This window comes from Lucilia sericata, unplaced genomic scaffold (genome assembly GCF_015586225.1).
Source record: "Lucilia sericata isolate MDLA Ls3-8-SP2 unplaced genomic scaffold, ASM1558622v1 Contig000347F_arrow, whole genome shotgun sequence".
Taxonomy (NCBI): Eukaryota; Metazoa; Arthropoda; class Insecta; order Diptera; family Calliphoridae; genus Lucilia; species Lucilia sericata.
The window spans coordinates 144,742-162,615 of record NW_023994367.1 but is presented as its reverse complement, the minus strand read 5'-3'; the positions used below and the strand labels follow the sequence as shown (position 1 = coordinate 162,615).

At 30.5% G+C, this 17,874-nt stretch overlaps 1 protein-coding gene across 1 annotated transcript in view; it reads right to left on the bottom strand.

The window, feature by feature from the left end:
• LOC119603930 (putative uncharacterized protein DDB_G0277255) overlaps window positions 1-17,874 on the bottom strand; it is a 284,661-nt gene that overhangs the window by 125,916 nt on the left and 140,871 nt on the right. The window contains 2 exon segments of the mRNA XM_037956229.1: window positions 1,748-1,968; window positions 11,948-12,080. Coding sequence (XP_037812157.1) covers window positions 1,748-1,968; window positions 11,948-12,080 — 354 coding nt within the window.

Genomic DNA, 17,874 nt, shown 5'->3' with positions numbered 1-17,874 from the left:
ACAATAGACTAGTCAATATATAAGGCAAGAGGAAAATCAATGGACTAGAGAATAGATTAGTCAATGGACTAGAGAATAGACTAATCGGTAGACCAATCAACAGACTAGTCCATAGACTAGACAATATACTAGCCAATAGGCAGGTTCATAGACTAGTTTAAAGACTAGTCAATATACAAGACAAGGGACTAGACAATAGACTGGTCTATAGATTGGACAATAGACTAGAGAAAAGACTAGTCTATATATTAGTCCGTTGACTATTCCATAGAATAGTCAATAACCTAGTAGGTATATATACTGAATAATAGACCAGTCAATTGAATAGTTCATAGGCAAGCCAAAAGACTTGTTTAGAGACTATTCCATAGACTAGACAATAGATTGGTCAATAGATAAGGTAAAAGACTAGTCTGAATAGACTGAAGAATAGACTAGTCAATAGACTAGACAATATACTAGTTAAGAGACCATAAAATAGGCTAGTTAACAAACTAGTCAAAATACTAATCCGTAGACAAGTCTGTAAACTAGAAATAGATAAAAACGCCAAAAAATAATTTAGTACTATTTCAAAACATAAAATTAACACATCAGCTATGGACCAATGATAATGATATATGCACTATGATTGATTTGTTGATTGATTGAATATTTCTTTTAATTAAACTTAGAAAACATTTCAGTTAACCCTCGCAAATATACCCCTGTGTAGGTACTTACTTGTTAACAAGTATTCATTATGCAAGTAAACAATCAAAATTCAGTGAATGTATAATTTTCTTGTTTGCCATAATATTAATAGAATTTCTAGATGTACAATAACTGCACACTGTAAAGTATTGTTATTTAAAACCCTTTATATACAAATGACCAAAAATATCGTATTGGTCAATACGTTTTACGCATCTTGTCATCAACCATTATACAGGGATAACATTAACTTGATTTTGTGGTTAACAATTTAAAGGTATTGATTCCTTTCTTGATTTATAATATTCAAATACATAATTGGAAATAAATCCAAGAAATATGTATGTACCTATACAATAATTTTGATATTAAGTTTTTTGCACCACTACATATAAGAAAGTTAGCATACTTTAAGGCATACGATTATTTGCTCTCATTTTTCGTTTTGATCTATTTTTATGCTCGTACTAGCTATATTTAGTTTTGAGCATAGAACAGTTTGCAAGAGTGTAATATTAAATCGAAAATGGACTTGTTGAAATTATCATGCTACTATATATTGCTTTAGTCATAGAAACAAAAATCACATTTTTAATTTTACTTTTTTAACCAGATTAACAACACTTTTAGTTAAAAGAATCGTTTAAAAGACATCACTGAATTTTCGAAACATTTTGTAGAACTATACAATTTCATTAAAGAAGTTTCCCATTAATATTTTTTTATTTCTTAAAAGTAAGTTAGCTATCCTCTGATATATAATGTTTATATAGAATTTGAAATCTGAATTTTGTAAAAAAAATCTTTATGTAATTTCGGACGTAATAAAGAGCCTTAATTGCAGCACCTAATTCCATACTTTTTAACTCAATACATTACATATTTTTTCCTTTACCTATTATAATTACTACTACCATCAACCCTAACCAATGAATGAAAAATGATTACTCATTTATTTGTTCATCCATCCATCCATCTTTGGCTTCATCAATAAAATGGAAATATGGCCAAACATAAGTATGAACGTATTTTGTTGTTATTAACAAGTACTTACCTTGCCAAATATCGTTAAACCACCATGTTTAACATTGTATGTTGGAGCATCCGCATAACTGGAATCGGCCCAGGGTGTATGACAAGTAGATGTTAGTGTCATATAACGAACACCTATGGCGTACAACGTTCTTAGTACAGCCAACGAGCCACCCAATGAATGGCCGCCCTCAACGCCCGTTAATGAACACAATTGATGATTTTTATGGGCCTCAATAATGTCTGTACGACAACGTGGGTTAAAGTGGTAGTATGTTGAATGGCAGACATAGAAAATATAGAAAAAAAGAAAAATATATATTTTTTAAAGGAACATTCAGGAAATTGAGTTTCTATTATTATTGTTGTTGTTGTTGTTTTTGTTGCTATTTATTGTGTGTATGTGAATTTTATCTCATAAATATAACTACAAGTTTGTGATAAAACTATGTTTTGTAGTTTGCTTTTTTGTCCTTTTTATGGTTTGCTGTTATTTGTAAATATCTTTTTGTTCGAATTTATTTTGATTTATTTAATATTTGGCATATTTTTTCTTTTATTGTATTTGGGTTGTGAATTGGAAAACAATGCTGATATAAACTAAAAATTTATATAATTTATAATATTTTTTTTATATTTTATGAACACACCCATATTTTGTTTAGGAATTTCTTTGAATATATTTTGATATGTATATTTATATGATTTTAAAACTTAAATATGATTTAATTCATAGACTATAGACTAGACTATAGACTAGACTATAGACTAGACTATAGACTAGACTATAGACTAGACTATAGACTAGACTATAGACTAGCTATAGACTAGACTATAGACTAGACTATAGACTAGACTATAGACTAGACTATAGACTAGACTATAGACTAGACTATAGACTAGACTATAGACTAGACTATAGACTAGACTATAGACTAGACTATAGACTAGACTATAGACTAGACTATAGACTAGACTAGACTAGACTATAGACTAGACTATAGACTAGACTATAGACTAGACTATAGACTAGACTATAGACTAGACTATAGACTAGACTATAGACTAGACTATAGACTAGACTATAGACTAGACTATAGACTAGACTATAGACTAGACTATAGACTAGACTATAGACTAGACTATAGACTAGACTATAGACTAGACTATAGACTAGACTATAGACTAGACTATAGACTAGACTATAGACTAGACTATAGACTAGACTATAGACTAGACTATAGATAAAGAAAGATACATGAAGATGTAATAAACTAAGTATTTAAATAGACAAAAAACATGATAAATAATATATCTTAGTATACCTTTAAATAAATATTTACATTAGGAATAGTAAGAGTTTTCTTCTAAGAAAACGAATTTTTATATAAATATGTGTAACTACAATTATTCTAGTATACAAAATACGTAAATAGTTTTATTATTATTTTTTCTTTCAGTTGCCAATAAGTAAAAGTAAATATAAAGCATTTGTAGAGAAAATAAAATATGTACACCTAAGCTTCAATTTGTATTGATGCAGAAAATTATGTATTGTTCGTTAGAAACTACATGTTAAAATCTTTTATTTCACAATTTTTCTTATTTTTTTTTTGCTTGTTCATTTTTATTTGTTCAACAGAAAAACATACATAGTACACTGTTTACTGCATTTACGACTGCACCCACACAAACTCATATAAACTCGCAGCAACTTTCTAAGATTCTAAAAATAGGGGAAACAAGAATGTTAGAGAAAAACTGGTACAGGAAATTCATTTCATTTCCTAGTAAATGTTGTTTGTTTTCTTTTTATTTTTCTCTTGTAGTTTCTTCGATTTTTTTCTTTTTTTTTTATAATTTCCCGTCAATTCTTTCATACTATTTAAGATTCTAATACATGGCTGCAAATAAGAAAATGAAAATATTTTTCAATATTATTTGTATATGGCTGTGCTTAGGTATATGTTTATATTTTTGTGTGCATATTGCATTCTTAGTTGAGAAATGGAAATCCTTGAAAATACCACTTGAAGTAATAAACCGTAGCAGAGAGAAAGAAAGAAAAAAATGAAAGTGTGCTACCCATTTTGTTTAGCATTTGCCAAGAATAAACAGGAATTCACTAACAAGTTGTGGGTGATCTATAGTTATGGTACGATTTCATAGTTTAAAATTTTGTGATGATAATATTGTTTAAAATTCTAATGTTAAGAAAATTGACTAATTTCTTTAAGAGATGATCGTAAAGAAATGTTTTGCATATAAATATTTTCTATATACATATCTGTAACTCGTTATAGCCCACTTTTTGTTCTGAAATTTAATTTGGGCAGAAGGTGGCACTCCTACAAAATGTAAAATCCAACATTCGTTTTTCTCAGAAATTATAACAGTTAAGGTTCCCAAACAATTTTGTGAAATATTTAGAACAAAAATATGAGTAACATGAGCATTGGGTGTGGCACCTCCCACATAAAGAAACAAAATTGTTTTGTATAAATGAATAACTATAAGAAATGGAACCTTGAAATGAGTAACATTACCATCCATTTAAATATTTTGGACCAAAATGGTCAGACCAACAGTAGTGGACGTGGCCTCCTATAATAGAAATTCCATATATCAGAAACTTCTACAGATTAGACAAGCACATTGAACACAGTATAACATAAAACAAGTAAGAAATTATAGTCGGGCGAAGCCGACCATATGATACCCTACACCTGTTACATAGTCAAATGAGGCCCTATAATTATAAAATTCATGAGAGTATAGAACTTGGTTTTCCAACTTTTTGTCGAGATACGAGTATATTAAACATAATTATGAACTTAAAATTCCTATTCGCCGGCTTCAGTTGTATGGGGGCTAGGTGAAATAATGGACCGATGTTAACTATTTTCAATAGGCTTCGTCTCCGGTACCATAGAAGATCATCTGCTAAAATTTCATTGAATTATCTTCAAAATTAAGACCTGTAGTTTGATTAGGGCTAGGTAAGAAAATGGACCGGTGTTAACCATTTTCAATAGGCTTTGTCTCCGATACAAAATTTCATTCAATTATCTTCAAAATTGCGACCTGCAGTTTGATTACAAGGTTTAAATCGACTCAGAAAATGATTCTAAGCCGTTTGGTGTACTTTGGGGTGGGTATAGGACCAATATTATTATGCGTTACAAACATCAGCATAAACCCAATATACCCTCCCCACTAAAGTGGTATAGGGTATAAATATATGTATTGTTTACTGTTATGCCACGCCCATTTAATAGATTTTGGCCATTTTTTATATGGCCGTTTATGTTGATGTAATCTATAAACGTGCAAAGTTTCATTTCGATATGGCTTTGCAAAAGCGAGCCACTGTGCATCGGTGACTTGCTAGTTTTACGAAGCACTGTGCCATATGTGATAAATATTTACTTGGAGGTAAGTTTAGTACAGCTAGTCCAACCCTGTTTGTTTTTAATATTTATATTGACAAATTCCTGGAGATCTTTACGTGATCAACTGCCTTGACGGCAAAAGCACACGGTGATCTTTTTGAATCATAGGATAAGTAAGCTACTAAAGACTGACCTCTACTTTGTGTTTTGAAAAGAACACCTAGGTGGGATTTTTTTACATTGCTCTCACTGGTCCATGTACAAGCACTTGCGCTATTTAATCTATGGCAATTGCAGTCCAGTTGCGAAATGATTGACAATCTTCAGACCATATCTAAAATTGAAACATTCCTGGACAAAGAAGGAAATTTTATCGATAACACATGAAAGTCTGTTTAATTCCGTAGAGTTCGATCTATAATTGATCCTGAGTCATTATTGTTTAAAGCCCTTATAAGGCCTTGATGCCGTAATTTTGATAAAATTAGATATAAACAAATTTCGTAAGAATCAGTCTATAGTATGCTTTCCATTGTAGCATCCCATATTGGGCCCCAGGATGTATGATATGTATGGGTCGTAAAGATCAGTCTATAGTATGCTTTCTATTATAGGACCTCTTATTGGGTCATGTATGATATGTATGGTCGGTTATTCCTGACTACACTTCCCCACTTATATTTTTTTTCTTATTCTTCAAGACATTAAGTAGCTTTACTTTAAATGTGGCATTTTTCATTTTGTTTCAATGTTTTGTTTCATTCTCATATTTCTTCAGAAAAGATTTAATATGCTATTCTAACAACAATGTAAAAAATTGATGAAATTACACCTGACACTTTCTTTCAAACTAAAAGTACACATTGCCGAATTCAGGACTTTTAAAGACTTTTTACAACTTCAAATCATGACATTTAAATATTTACTTTTTATATTTTTTTTCCAACTTTTCATCTCGCAACTAAAGTTCTAGATATTTCTTGCATTCCCCTACAAGACAAACATTTCAAAGTTTGATGTTTTAATGGTATGGAATCAAATTGAAAACTCAATACCTTTTACATAGTATTTGACAGAGTATAAACAAAAGCAAATGAGTGGAAATTTTTTCGAACTTTAAGAGTTGAATACAAAAATGCAGTTGACACGTTGTATTTAAGAATTGTTATCGATTGATTGCATGTTAACATGCACTAAAAGAATATTCTGTTTTATTCTATTGGAAAATTAAAGCAGTTAATTAGAAAATCAAAATAAGATTTTAAGGAAGTGGGGGAGATTAGAATTGTGATTTTTTGCAATTAAATAATTGAGTTTTTCTTGAATAATTTTTGAAATTCCTTTGAAAATTTAAAAGAAAATCGGAAGGTGAGGAAATTCATTGGAAAGTGATAAAAATCATACAATAAAGTATCCCAAAGTATCTGATCACATTTGTATCTTCTGGTTATTCACAGCTTTTATATAAAATCTTCCAAAGTTAAGGGTCTTTTGTTCACATCCTTTACATACCCAGCAAAAAGGTTAAAATGCTTAAATTTACTTCCACAATAGCATTTTAAGTCATTATTTTAACATGGGGATGACATTGGAGGCAAGTACTTACCATGCTCGCGAGTAAGGTAAGTACTTACTACTAAGAGGGAGTTAAGTAAGTAGTTTAGTTTCAGTACAGTAAGCAGTTTTGTATACCTACGCCCACTGCCTCTTTTATAAGTTTTCACAAAAAATTTATCTTTTGTGTTAAAAACTAAATTCGAAAACAATATGTCAAGGCTGAAAGTAAGTACTTACATAATATATCATTTGTTAGTTATTAATAGACTCATTCGAAGTAATGCAGACGGTATGTAAGTTGTTAAGTACAAATCATTACCATGTTTTTGCTGGGTTATTGAGTATAACAAACTGTAATTTATTACTTATTTCTATTAAAATTGCTAATAGCACCTCCAAATATTTCATAAATTTTTGAAATAAACCATATTATCTAATACATATAAGTAACACACATATGTATAGTCAGTCCATCCTTTAGCATGTATAGCCGAACATTCATTATTAAAAAACTTTCTCACAATATATTCAACAAAAAAGTCATAACCGCTTTTTTACTACTATAGCTAACAAAATATATAACATTTTCTCTACTTTTCACATAAAAATAGAAAATTTATTAAATAAACGGGGCAAGTATTAAACGCATTTTATGACCCACTATTAAAAAAAAAACGAATTCTACTTATTTTCTTTTAGTTGTTGTAGTACTTTCTTCAAACAAAAATAACTTTTAAATCTTTCTGGCTTATAAACAGCAAGAACCGGCATATTAAATAATCAACTTTATTTGCCCAGTTTTTTTTCGCCAACTTCCTTTTAGTCTATGTGTGTGTGTGTATATATATTTATTTCCTTTTGGTATTCTCTCTCCTATATTCACCTTTATGACTTTAAACAATTTTTTAACAGAATTTTTACTAGTAGCAGAGCAAAGCAAAAAAAATATTCTTAACTTTTCTACACTTATGGTTTATGTGTGTGGAAGTCTGTAGGAAGTGGTAAAAACTTTCGACCTATAAAAAAAAAATTACAACTAAAAATTTTTAAAATACAACGCATTTATAGAGAATACCGAATACACTCGAATACTTGTTTTTAGCACCAACTGCAGGTAAAAAAGGAGCTCAAGCAAATAAAGAGAATTCAAATGAAATACTTATAAAAGGGGAAAAATATTAAACGTACAACAAGTATTACGACTAAGAGTCAAAAGTTTAGAATAACTACCAACTAAATATGTAAAAAACTAAACTTTTTTTATTTTATAATTTAGTTTTTTTCTTACATATTTTTTACTAAGGCTTAATGTTTCGGAGAATAAATAAAAAAAATATGGCAAAGGAATTATAGTTTTTCTTAGTCAAGCATATGGAATTAGAGAAAAATTTAAAACTCAAACACAAACTCATAATTCTGATATTTAAGTGAATATTAGAGTTTTTGTAGTTCATTTTTTGTTTTGTATAGTGACACAACAACAAAGTTTTGAAAAATATTTTTATAAATAAAAAAATATATTGTACTTAAATATTTTCTTTGCTAAGTGCTAACTAACACTAACAAATTGAAAAAAAAACATGTACAAATACAGAGGTTAGAGAAAGTACAAGAGTATTAAAAACAAAGTGAATTATTTACTTATATAGTTCGGACCACAGTCCATATTATAGTTTTTAGTTCAGACTATAGTCCACATTAAAGTTTATAGTTCAGAATGTAGTCCAAATTATCAAGACTTCAGGGGTAGTACAGGCTATAGTTTGGACATAGTCCAGATTATATTCCCATCTATAGTTTCGACTATAGGCTATTGTTTAGACTAGAAACTTCTATAGACTATATTCTATACTTCAAAATATACTACTATAGTATGAATATATAGACTGTAGATTCTATTCTAGACTAAACTTTAGACAATAGTCCAAATTATGGTTCAGTCTATAGACAAAAGTCCAGATTACAGACTGTAATCCAGACTAAAGACTATACCCCAGGCAATAGACTATAGTCCAGATTATAGTTCAGATTCTAAACTATAGTCCAGTCTAAAGAATATACTCCAAACTACAGTCCAGAATATAGACTAAAGTCCAGAATATAGACAATAGTCGAGAATAAAGACTATTGTCGACTGTAGTTCAGATTATAGACTAAAGGTTTTAGTCTAGGCTATAGACTTAATCGAGGCTACAGTTCAAAATATGAACTATAGTCCCGACTATAGACTATAGTACAGTCTTTAGTACAGACTAAAGACTATTTTCAAGATTGCAAACTGTAATCTAGACTACAGATTATACCTAGTCCAGACTATTGTCTATAGTAGACTATAGTTTAGACTAAAGACTATAATCCAGACCATAGATTATAGTCCAGACTATAGACTATATTGCAGAATATAGACTATAGTCCAGTCTATAGACCATAGTCCAGATTATAGACCAAAGACTATTGTCCAGACTATAGACTATAGCCCTGACTATAGACTATATTCTGGACTATAGACTGTAGTCCATACTATAGACTATACTCCAGACTGACTATAGACAATAGTCCAGACTATGAACTATAGGCTATAGTCCAGACTATAGATAATAGTCTAGTCTATAGACTATAGTCCAGACTATGAAATATAGGCTATAGTCCAGACTATAGACTATTGTCTAGACTATAGGCTATGGTCCTGAATATAGACTATAATCCTGACTATAGACTATATTTCGGACTATAGACTGTAGTCCACACTATAGACTATAGTTCAGACTATAGACTATGGCCCTGACTATAGTCTAGACTATAGTTTATAGTCTAGACTATGAACTATATATATAGTCAAAGTTATAGTCCAGAATATAGACTATTGTCCAGAGTATAGACTATTCTCGGGACTCTGTTCCAGATTATAGATAAGACTATATGCTATATTGACTATAGTCCAGACTATAGGCTATAGTCCAGACTATAAACCATAGTCCTGACAATAGACTATGGTCCTGACTATGGACCATAGTCCTGACTATAGACTATATTGCTGACTATAGTCTATAGTCCTAACTACAGACTATATTGCTGACTATGGACTATTGTTCAGACTACAGATAGTCCTGACTATGGTCCACAGAATATACGGTGTAATGTAGACTATAGTCCAGCAGTAGTCCAGACTATAGACTCTGATTACATACCATATTTATGACTATAGATTTTCAAGCTAAATAGTTTGGAAAATGGTGTACGTAGAACCATCCGGTCATATTTCTCTAACCATCTCTCTTTCACTTATTTCTATAGCATTTTTTTGGTATTGTTTAGCAAATGGCAAAAAATGCATTTCGATACAAAAATGTTTCTGTTAGTCTTGCAATAGTTCAGATGTTTCAACAAGAAGTAACACAAACATTTGCCATACTTGTGTTTGTTTTAACATTTTTTTTTGTTTTTGCACAGCAGTTGTGTGTTTTTGATTTCATTCTTTTGCAACTAAAACTAGGTGAGGATTGAGTGAAAGAAAGTAGAAAGAATAACAAAATATATAATAAAATTGCGTTAAGAAAACAAGAAAAGCTTGCAAAAAAAAAAAAACTAAACAAAAATAGAATAATATAGCACAAGGTAAAAAACTGTTGAGTGTTATGTTATTCTTGTTTGTTTGAATTGTAAATAAATTTTCAACAATTTTAGTTTGTTTTCTTTACTCCACAGCCAAATGAAAATTGCTGATGTTGCAAGTAGTTGTAGTAGTAAAAGACGTTTTCTTGTTATCGTGTTTTCTGCTAAATTTCTTGTGATTTTTGGTGCTTTTTTTCCTGTAATAGCTGCCAAAATTTTGTATTTTTTCTTAGCTATGTAGTGACTTCAAAGTTAAATTTAAGCGAAAATATGAGGCATACAATTTTTGAAGAAAAATTTATTATTTTTTTTTTGTGGGTTGTGATGTGATGTTGCCTAACGTCCAGGTTCAGTGTGTGTAAATGGTTGCCGAGGGAAAACTATATTTGTTGAAAAAGTTTTTTTTGTGTTTTTTTTTAGTTTGTTGCCTATTTGCGTTTAGTTTTTTATTTAGGAAAACTCATATTTCATGCCAGCAAAAATAAAGAAACATTTTTCTAGCTGTTAAGTGTTTTGGGAATTGCAACAAACAAACAAACCGAAAAAAAAGCACTAACAGCTAAAGCAAAAATGTTGAATTTTAAAATGATATGCCGGAAGAAAATAAAAGACACGTTATGAAATTAAGTTGATTTAATTTTTAGTGAATTCAAAATGAAAAGTAGGTCTTTTAGGTTTATAACGAATTATGTAAGCTTATATTGTAGGACATTTGAGGAAAACTAGGTTATTTGTTAGTGTCTCCTTAATGTTTATAAAATTATTAATGTATTTATCTTAAATATGAAATCTATCAGCAAATATGCTTAACATCTTGATATCAGCTTCCATTTAAGGACAAGAAATAAAAGCTATTTAGTTAAATTTATAGCTGCCATTTTTCCCTGAATTGTCGACACACATTATACAAATACTACAAAAATATTATTTATTTTCTATTCTTATTTCTTCACCTTTCCCCCAACACACCATTTGTGTCCTATTCATCATCGCCTAACAGAGTGTCTCAATACCCATATGCAATTTTTTTTTTCTACACCAAGCAAAAAAATATAAACTTTTACATATTCAATTACTTTGGAATGTTTTTATATATATTTTTTTGAAAAAAAAAATTGTTATACGATAGTGGTAGAGTAGAAAACTCCCGCAGCCATAATGTTTTCAATTCGTTATTTTTAAACGGAAATGTGTATGACTGAAATATAACCAGGACGGAAATATATACAAACATTTTTATTTGTACACCAAACATTGTATGATAAAGTTTAGTGTTATAAAATATACATAAACAAAATATTGTTTAGATATTTATAGCAAAAACCGCAAAATACTACGTAATAAAATGTAGACATATGGAAAAAAAGTTTGGGAATAAGTTTTGAGGTACTGCATACTTTTGTTAATAATTTATAAGTAGTTATTTTGTTGTTAGTTTGTTTAATAATTGAAAAGTTTTTTATTTTTATTTTTATATTATTAAATTAATGGCTTTACAGGAAATCAGCAAGTGCCATATTTACTAGATTTAAGCATATTAAATGAAATTATATACATGTTTTTTATATTGTGTATTGTCGTGGTTAAAATAAATTTAGTATAAATTTTTTAGTTATTTTATATAAATAACTAATTTATTTAGTTAATTTTTAATAACTTACCCTGAGCTGATGTACACGTTGTCAGCTGTGGCGAATAACGATCCGTTAATCTTTTTATAACATCTATTTGTTCTAGCGTTAGTTGTACTGCATCTCGATGTTGTGCTTCACAAGGAACATAGGCAGCCCAAAACTGAAAGGGAAGTAAACAAGGTTTTGTGGTAAATTTCAAATTAGAAGATAAAGTAGTTCAATCTCGAATAAATGATCTTATTATCGATATAAATTAATGTTAGGATTGATGTCAAAATTTCATCAAATTATCTTAAAAATTTCGATCTGTAGTGTACGCACAAGGTTTTTGTGGACATACTGACTGACAGATGGACGGACAGACAGACAGACGGACAGACGGACGGACAGACGGACAGACAGACAGACAGACAGACAGACAGACAGACAGACAGACAGACAGACAGGCAGACAGGCAGACAGACAGACAGACGAAGATAGCTCAATCTAGTCAGAATTTGGTATACTGAGCCGATTGGTATACTTTAAGGTGTATTAGCAATATTTTTAGATGTTACACACATCAGCACAAATGCAGTGCCACTACAGTGGTATAGGATACAAAATGTCCAAGAAACTCCACTTTTATAAATTTAAAAATTCGGACATTGTAGGTATCTGGTAAAAAATTCAAAAAAAATATATAACATCCGAGTTTAGCACTCTGACTTTTTCCCCACGTTTCTATTAGACGATTGGCTCAAATTAACCGATTAATATTCTCATATTCATAATTAATATCACCGAACATTCCTTACTATGCATTCTTTTTCAATCTAATATTCTCATTTTTATTTAAAATTTTCAAAAATTTTCTTTAAACTAATAGCAAAAACTAACCAAATAATTATGATAACACACAACATTGCTTAAATTAACTCAACAGTACATGAGAAGCAACCTCTAATCTTTCTTTGGTTCTAAATTAATGATTATTCTGTGGTATAAATATACAAGACTTCTGTATAGTTTTCTATTGTTTTTATTAAACAAATAATGTAATTGACTTGAGCCAGTTATTCAATGCCTAAACCAGGCTAATCTAAATGTCAGGGTTATATGCAAGCAAATAGAAAAGGCAATTCTCTACTCGAAACAGTAGTTTTAATAAATTTGCCAACACTTTGGTCTAAGTACACTATAGTTATTATCAGGGTCAGAAAATATAATATGAGAAGAGAAAAAAAAACCAAACAATTGTTTTAACCATAAATGCATGAATATATTTTGAATACTATATACATATGTATGTGTATGTTTGTATCTATATTATAAACAAAAGTGTAATACATTTGCATTTATAAATGCATAAGAACAATTGGAACAGAAAGAATCCTTTCTGCAGGAATGCATGTGTATAAGTGTGCCGTATTATGCTAAATGCAAAACAAAAGAAAAAAAATTTAAATAGAATGAAAAACATTCATATTAAATTGTTACCTTGTATGTTTGAACAAAGAAAATTGTTCATTAGTTTTAATTAAGCAAAGACTCACACGTAAGCACTCTATGGAATATTAGACTTAAATATAAAAAATTAGAAAAATAAAACAACAAACCAAAGAATAGAAAAGTTCAAGGGTTTAGTTTTCTTTTCCTTCTTTTTTTTCAAAAACTAACAATATTTTATAGACATGCAACAGATTTACACATACACACACATATTACAAATATCTAGTGGCTTAAAAGTTTTCCATTTGTTCTTTTCATTTCCATTTATACTTTCTGTTGCTTTTGAATTTTTCTAATTGTGGCAAGCAAACGCTACACAAATAGCAACAATTAAAAGTAGCAAATAGTCAATGCATACAACACGTTTTTGTGTAAGTGCGTTCAAGTGTGTGTGTATTTGTTTGGGGAGTTGTAGAGATTGTGTACATAAATTCGAGCTTATTTCTATACAACATATGAGTCTTAGTATTGAAAATAGCATAACAAGAATTTCATTGAGGAAGAATGGCAATTGTAATCTTTAGAGTACTAGTATAAAGTTTTAAAGTTACAATAGCCAATCAGTTGAGTAGTTAGTAAAGGGGAGTTTAATTCTAGTACAGTTCTAGTTAAGTTCTAATTCAGTTCTAGTTCAGTTCTAGTTCAGTTCTAGTTTAGTTCTACTTCAGTTCTAGCTCAGTTCTAGTTCAGTTCTAGTTCAGTTTAGTTCAGTTCAGTTCTAGTTCAGTTCTAGTTCAGTTCTAGTTCAGTTCTAGTTCAGTTCTAGTTCAGTTCTAGTTCAGTTCGTTCAGTTCTAGTTCAGTTCTAGTTCAGTTCTAGTTCAGTTCTAGTTCAGTTTCTAGTTCAGTTCTAGTTCAGTTCTAGTTCAGTTCTAGTTCAGTTCTAGTTCAGTTCTAGTTCAGTTCTAGTTCAGTTCTAGTTCAGTTCTAGTTCAGTTCTAGTTCAGTTCTAGTTCAGTTCTAGTTCAGTTCTAGTTCAGTCTAGTTCAGTTCTAGTTCAGTTCTAGTTCAGTTCTAGTTCAGTTCTAGTTCAGTTCTAGTTCAGTTCTAGTTCAGTTCTAGTTCAGTTCTAGTTCAGTTCTAGTTCAGTTCTAGTTCAGTTCTAGTTCAGTTCTAGTTCAGTTCTAGTTCAGTTCTAGTTCAGTTCTAGTTCAGTTCTAGTTCAGTTCTAGTTCAGTTCTAGTTCAGTTCTAGTTCAGTTCTAGTTCAGTTCTAGTTCAGTTCTAGTTCAGTTCTAGTTCAGTTCTAGTTCAGTTCTAGTTCAGTTCTAGTTCAGTTCTAGTTCAGTTCTAGTTCAGTTCTAGTTCAGTTCTAGTTCAGTTCTAGTTCAGTTCTAGTTCAGTTCTAGTTCAGTTCTAGTTCAGTTCTAGTTCAGTTCTAGTTCAGTTCTAGTTCAGTTCTAGTTCAGTTCTAGTTCAGTTCTAGTTCAGTTCTAGTTCAGTTCTAGTTCAGTTCTAGTTCAGTTCTAGTTCAGTTCTAGTTCAGTTCTAGTTCAGTTCTAGTTCAGTTCTAGTTCAGTTCTAGTTCAGTTCTAGTTCAGTTCTAGTTCAGTTCTAGTTCAGTTCTAGTTCAGTTCTAGTTCAGTTCTAGTTCAGTTCTAGTTCAGTTCTAGTTCAGTTCTAGTTCAGTTCTAGTTCAGTTCTAGTTCAGTTCTAGTTCAGTTTCTAGTTCAGTTCTAGTTCAGTTCTAGTTCAGTTCTAGTTCAGTTCTAGTTCAGTTCTAGTTCAGTTCTAGTTCAGTTCTAGTTCAGTTCTAGTTCAGTTCTAGTTCAGTTCTAGTTCAGTTCTAGTTCAGTTCTAGTTCAGTTCTAGTTCAGTTCTAGTTCAGTTCTAGTTCAGTTCTAGTTCAGTTCTAGTTCAGTTCTAGTTCAGTTCTAGTTCAGTTCTAGTTCAGTTCTAGTTCAGTTCTAGTTCAGTTCTAGTTCAGTTCTAGTTCAGTTCTAGTTCAGTTCTAGTTCAGTTCTAGTTCAGTTCTAGTTCAGTTCTAGTTCAGTTCTAGTTCAGTTCTAGTTCAGTTCTAGTTCAGTTCTAGTTCAGTTCTAGTTCAGTTCTAGTTCAGTTCTAGTTCAGTTCTAGTTCAGTTCTAGTTTCAGTGTTCTAGTTCAGTTCTAGTCCAGTTCTAGTTCAGTTCTAGTTTCAGTTCTAGTTCAGTTCTAGTTCAGTTCTAGTTCAGTTCTAGTTCTATTTTCATTCTAGTTCAGTTCTAGTTCAGTTCTATTCATCAGCAGTTCTAGTTCGAGCTTTCTAGTTCAGTTCTAGTTTCAGTTCTAGTTCAGTTCTAGTACCGTTCTAGTTCAGTCTAGTTCAGTTCTAGTTCGTTCTAGTTCAAGTTCTAGTTCCAGTTCTAGTTCAGTTCTAGTTCGTTCTAGTTCAGTCAGTTAGTTCTAGTTCAGTTCTAGGTCTTCTAGTTCAGCTTAGTTCGTTCTAGTTCAGTTCTAGTTCAGGTCTAGTTCAGTTCTAGTTCAGTTTCCTAGTTCTTCTAGTTCAGTTTACTAGTTCAGTTCTAGTTCTAGTCAGTTCTAGTTTCAGTTCTAGTTCAGTTCTAGTTCAGTTCGATTTCGTTCTAGTTCAGTTCTAGTTCAGTTCTAGTTCAGTTCTAGTTCAGTTCTGTTCAAGTTCTAGTTCAGTTCTAGTTCAGTTCTAGTTCAGTTCTAGTTCAGTTCTAGTTCAGTTCTAGTTTCAGTTCTACTTCAGTTCTAGCTTCAGTTCTAGTTCAGTTCTAGTTCAGCTCTAGTTCAGTTCTAGTTCAGTTCTAGTTCAGTTCTAGTTCAGTTCTAGTTCAGTTCTAGTTCAGTTCTAGTTCAGTTCTAGTTCAGTTCTAGTTCAGTTCTGGTTCAGTTCTAGTTCAGTTCTAGTTCAGTTCTAGTTCAGTTCTAGTTCATTTCTAGTTCAGTTCTAGTTCAGTTCTAGTTCAGTTCTAGTTCAGTTCTAGTTCAGTTCTAGTTCAGTTCTAGTTCAGTCTAGTTCAGTTCTTAGTTCAGTTCTGTTAGTTCTAGTTAGTCTAGTTCAGTTCTAGTTCAGTTCTAGTTCAGTTCTAGTTCAGTTCTAGTTCAGTTCTAGTTCAGTTCTAGTTCAGTTCTAGTTTATTTCTAGTTCAGTTCTAGTTAGTTCTAGTTCAGTTCAACTTTATGTATTTTCAATAATAGCGAAGTTTACTTTATGTATTTTTAAGACCGATTAATCTGTTGTGTTGTTCTTAGAATTAACTAAATATATTTTATACGCAGTATATGTTTTCAGTGCTTATATACAAAATACTATTTCCTAATATTGGATAAACTTTTAGATGTTTATATTATCTATAAACCGAGCGATAACTTGATAAAGCCACAATTCTTAACTCGACAACCTTTTTTACCAAATGTATTTATATAAGACAAGTGAGTACGGTTGACTACTTTAACTTTTTATAAAGAAATTTTAATTAAAATTTTTCTTATTCCCAAAACTTTTCCTAAATCAAAAAAAATTGCCTAAGACGACACTGTTTTTACATCACTTGTAAAATTCTAAAACGAGTACTTTGTTTCGTAGCAAAAGTTTGTTGCATGTCATGAAACAATGTAACATTTGAATTTTTCCTCGATATTTGCATTTCCGGAACTGTACACCTTGTGAGTTAGTGTTGTTTGAATGCTAACCGCAGTTTAGTGACTATACAACTACATACATATGTATATTAGTATTGAAATAAGTTTGTGTGTGTTGAAGTAGAAAAAAACTGACATAACTTAGAATTTACTTCGTTTATGTTTGTGACTGCGTGTAATTCTCCACTAACAATGACTACAGGAAAAAGTACAAAACAGTTGACTACTGTAACTTGTACATTCTAATAACCTATCTAACAAATGCACATAGCCTTAAGACCAACGCTGTATTGTATGTACTTTTGTACCGGTTTTTCTTCCTGTGTGAGAACCGTTACTCTACGCCGTTTTAGTGTGTGAGTAAAAACTTTTCCATGTTTGAGTATAAAATGCAATACTCTTGTAGTTTTGTGCCTTTTGACTTAATTTTTTTCTTGTTGTTTCTGTTCATTTTTTGTGTTGTTCTCTCAGTTTGTTGAATTTATTTAAATTCGTATACAAGGTACATGACATTTTGCTGGGTATTATTGTTTTTATTTGTATTTCTGTGTGTATGTTGTATTGTTTTATTTTACATTTTGTTTGTGTGAGTGCGTTATATTTTCCCAACTATGCAAATGAAGTTTAAATAAAGTTTTCCGTTGTTTTCGACATTCACAAATTATTTTTATGAAAAGTTTCATAAACTTTTTTCTTCTGTTCTCTCCTCTTTCTGTGTATTATTATTTTCTTTTAATTTTTGCATATTTGCAGAGTAAAAAATTGAGCTTTATATTTTTTTATATAAATTGAAAAGAATTAAAAAGTTTAATTCTAAGAAAAATATTTAGCAAGGGGTTGTGCTTAGATTTAAAACAATATAAACGAAAAAATTA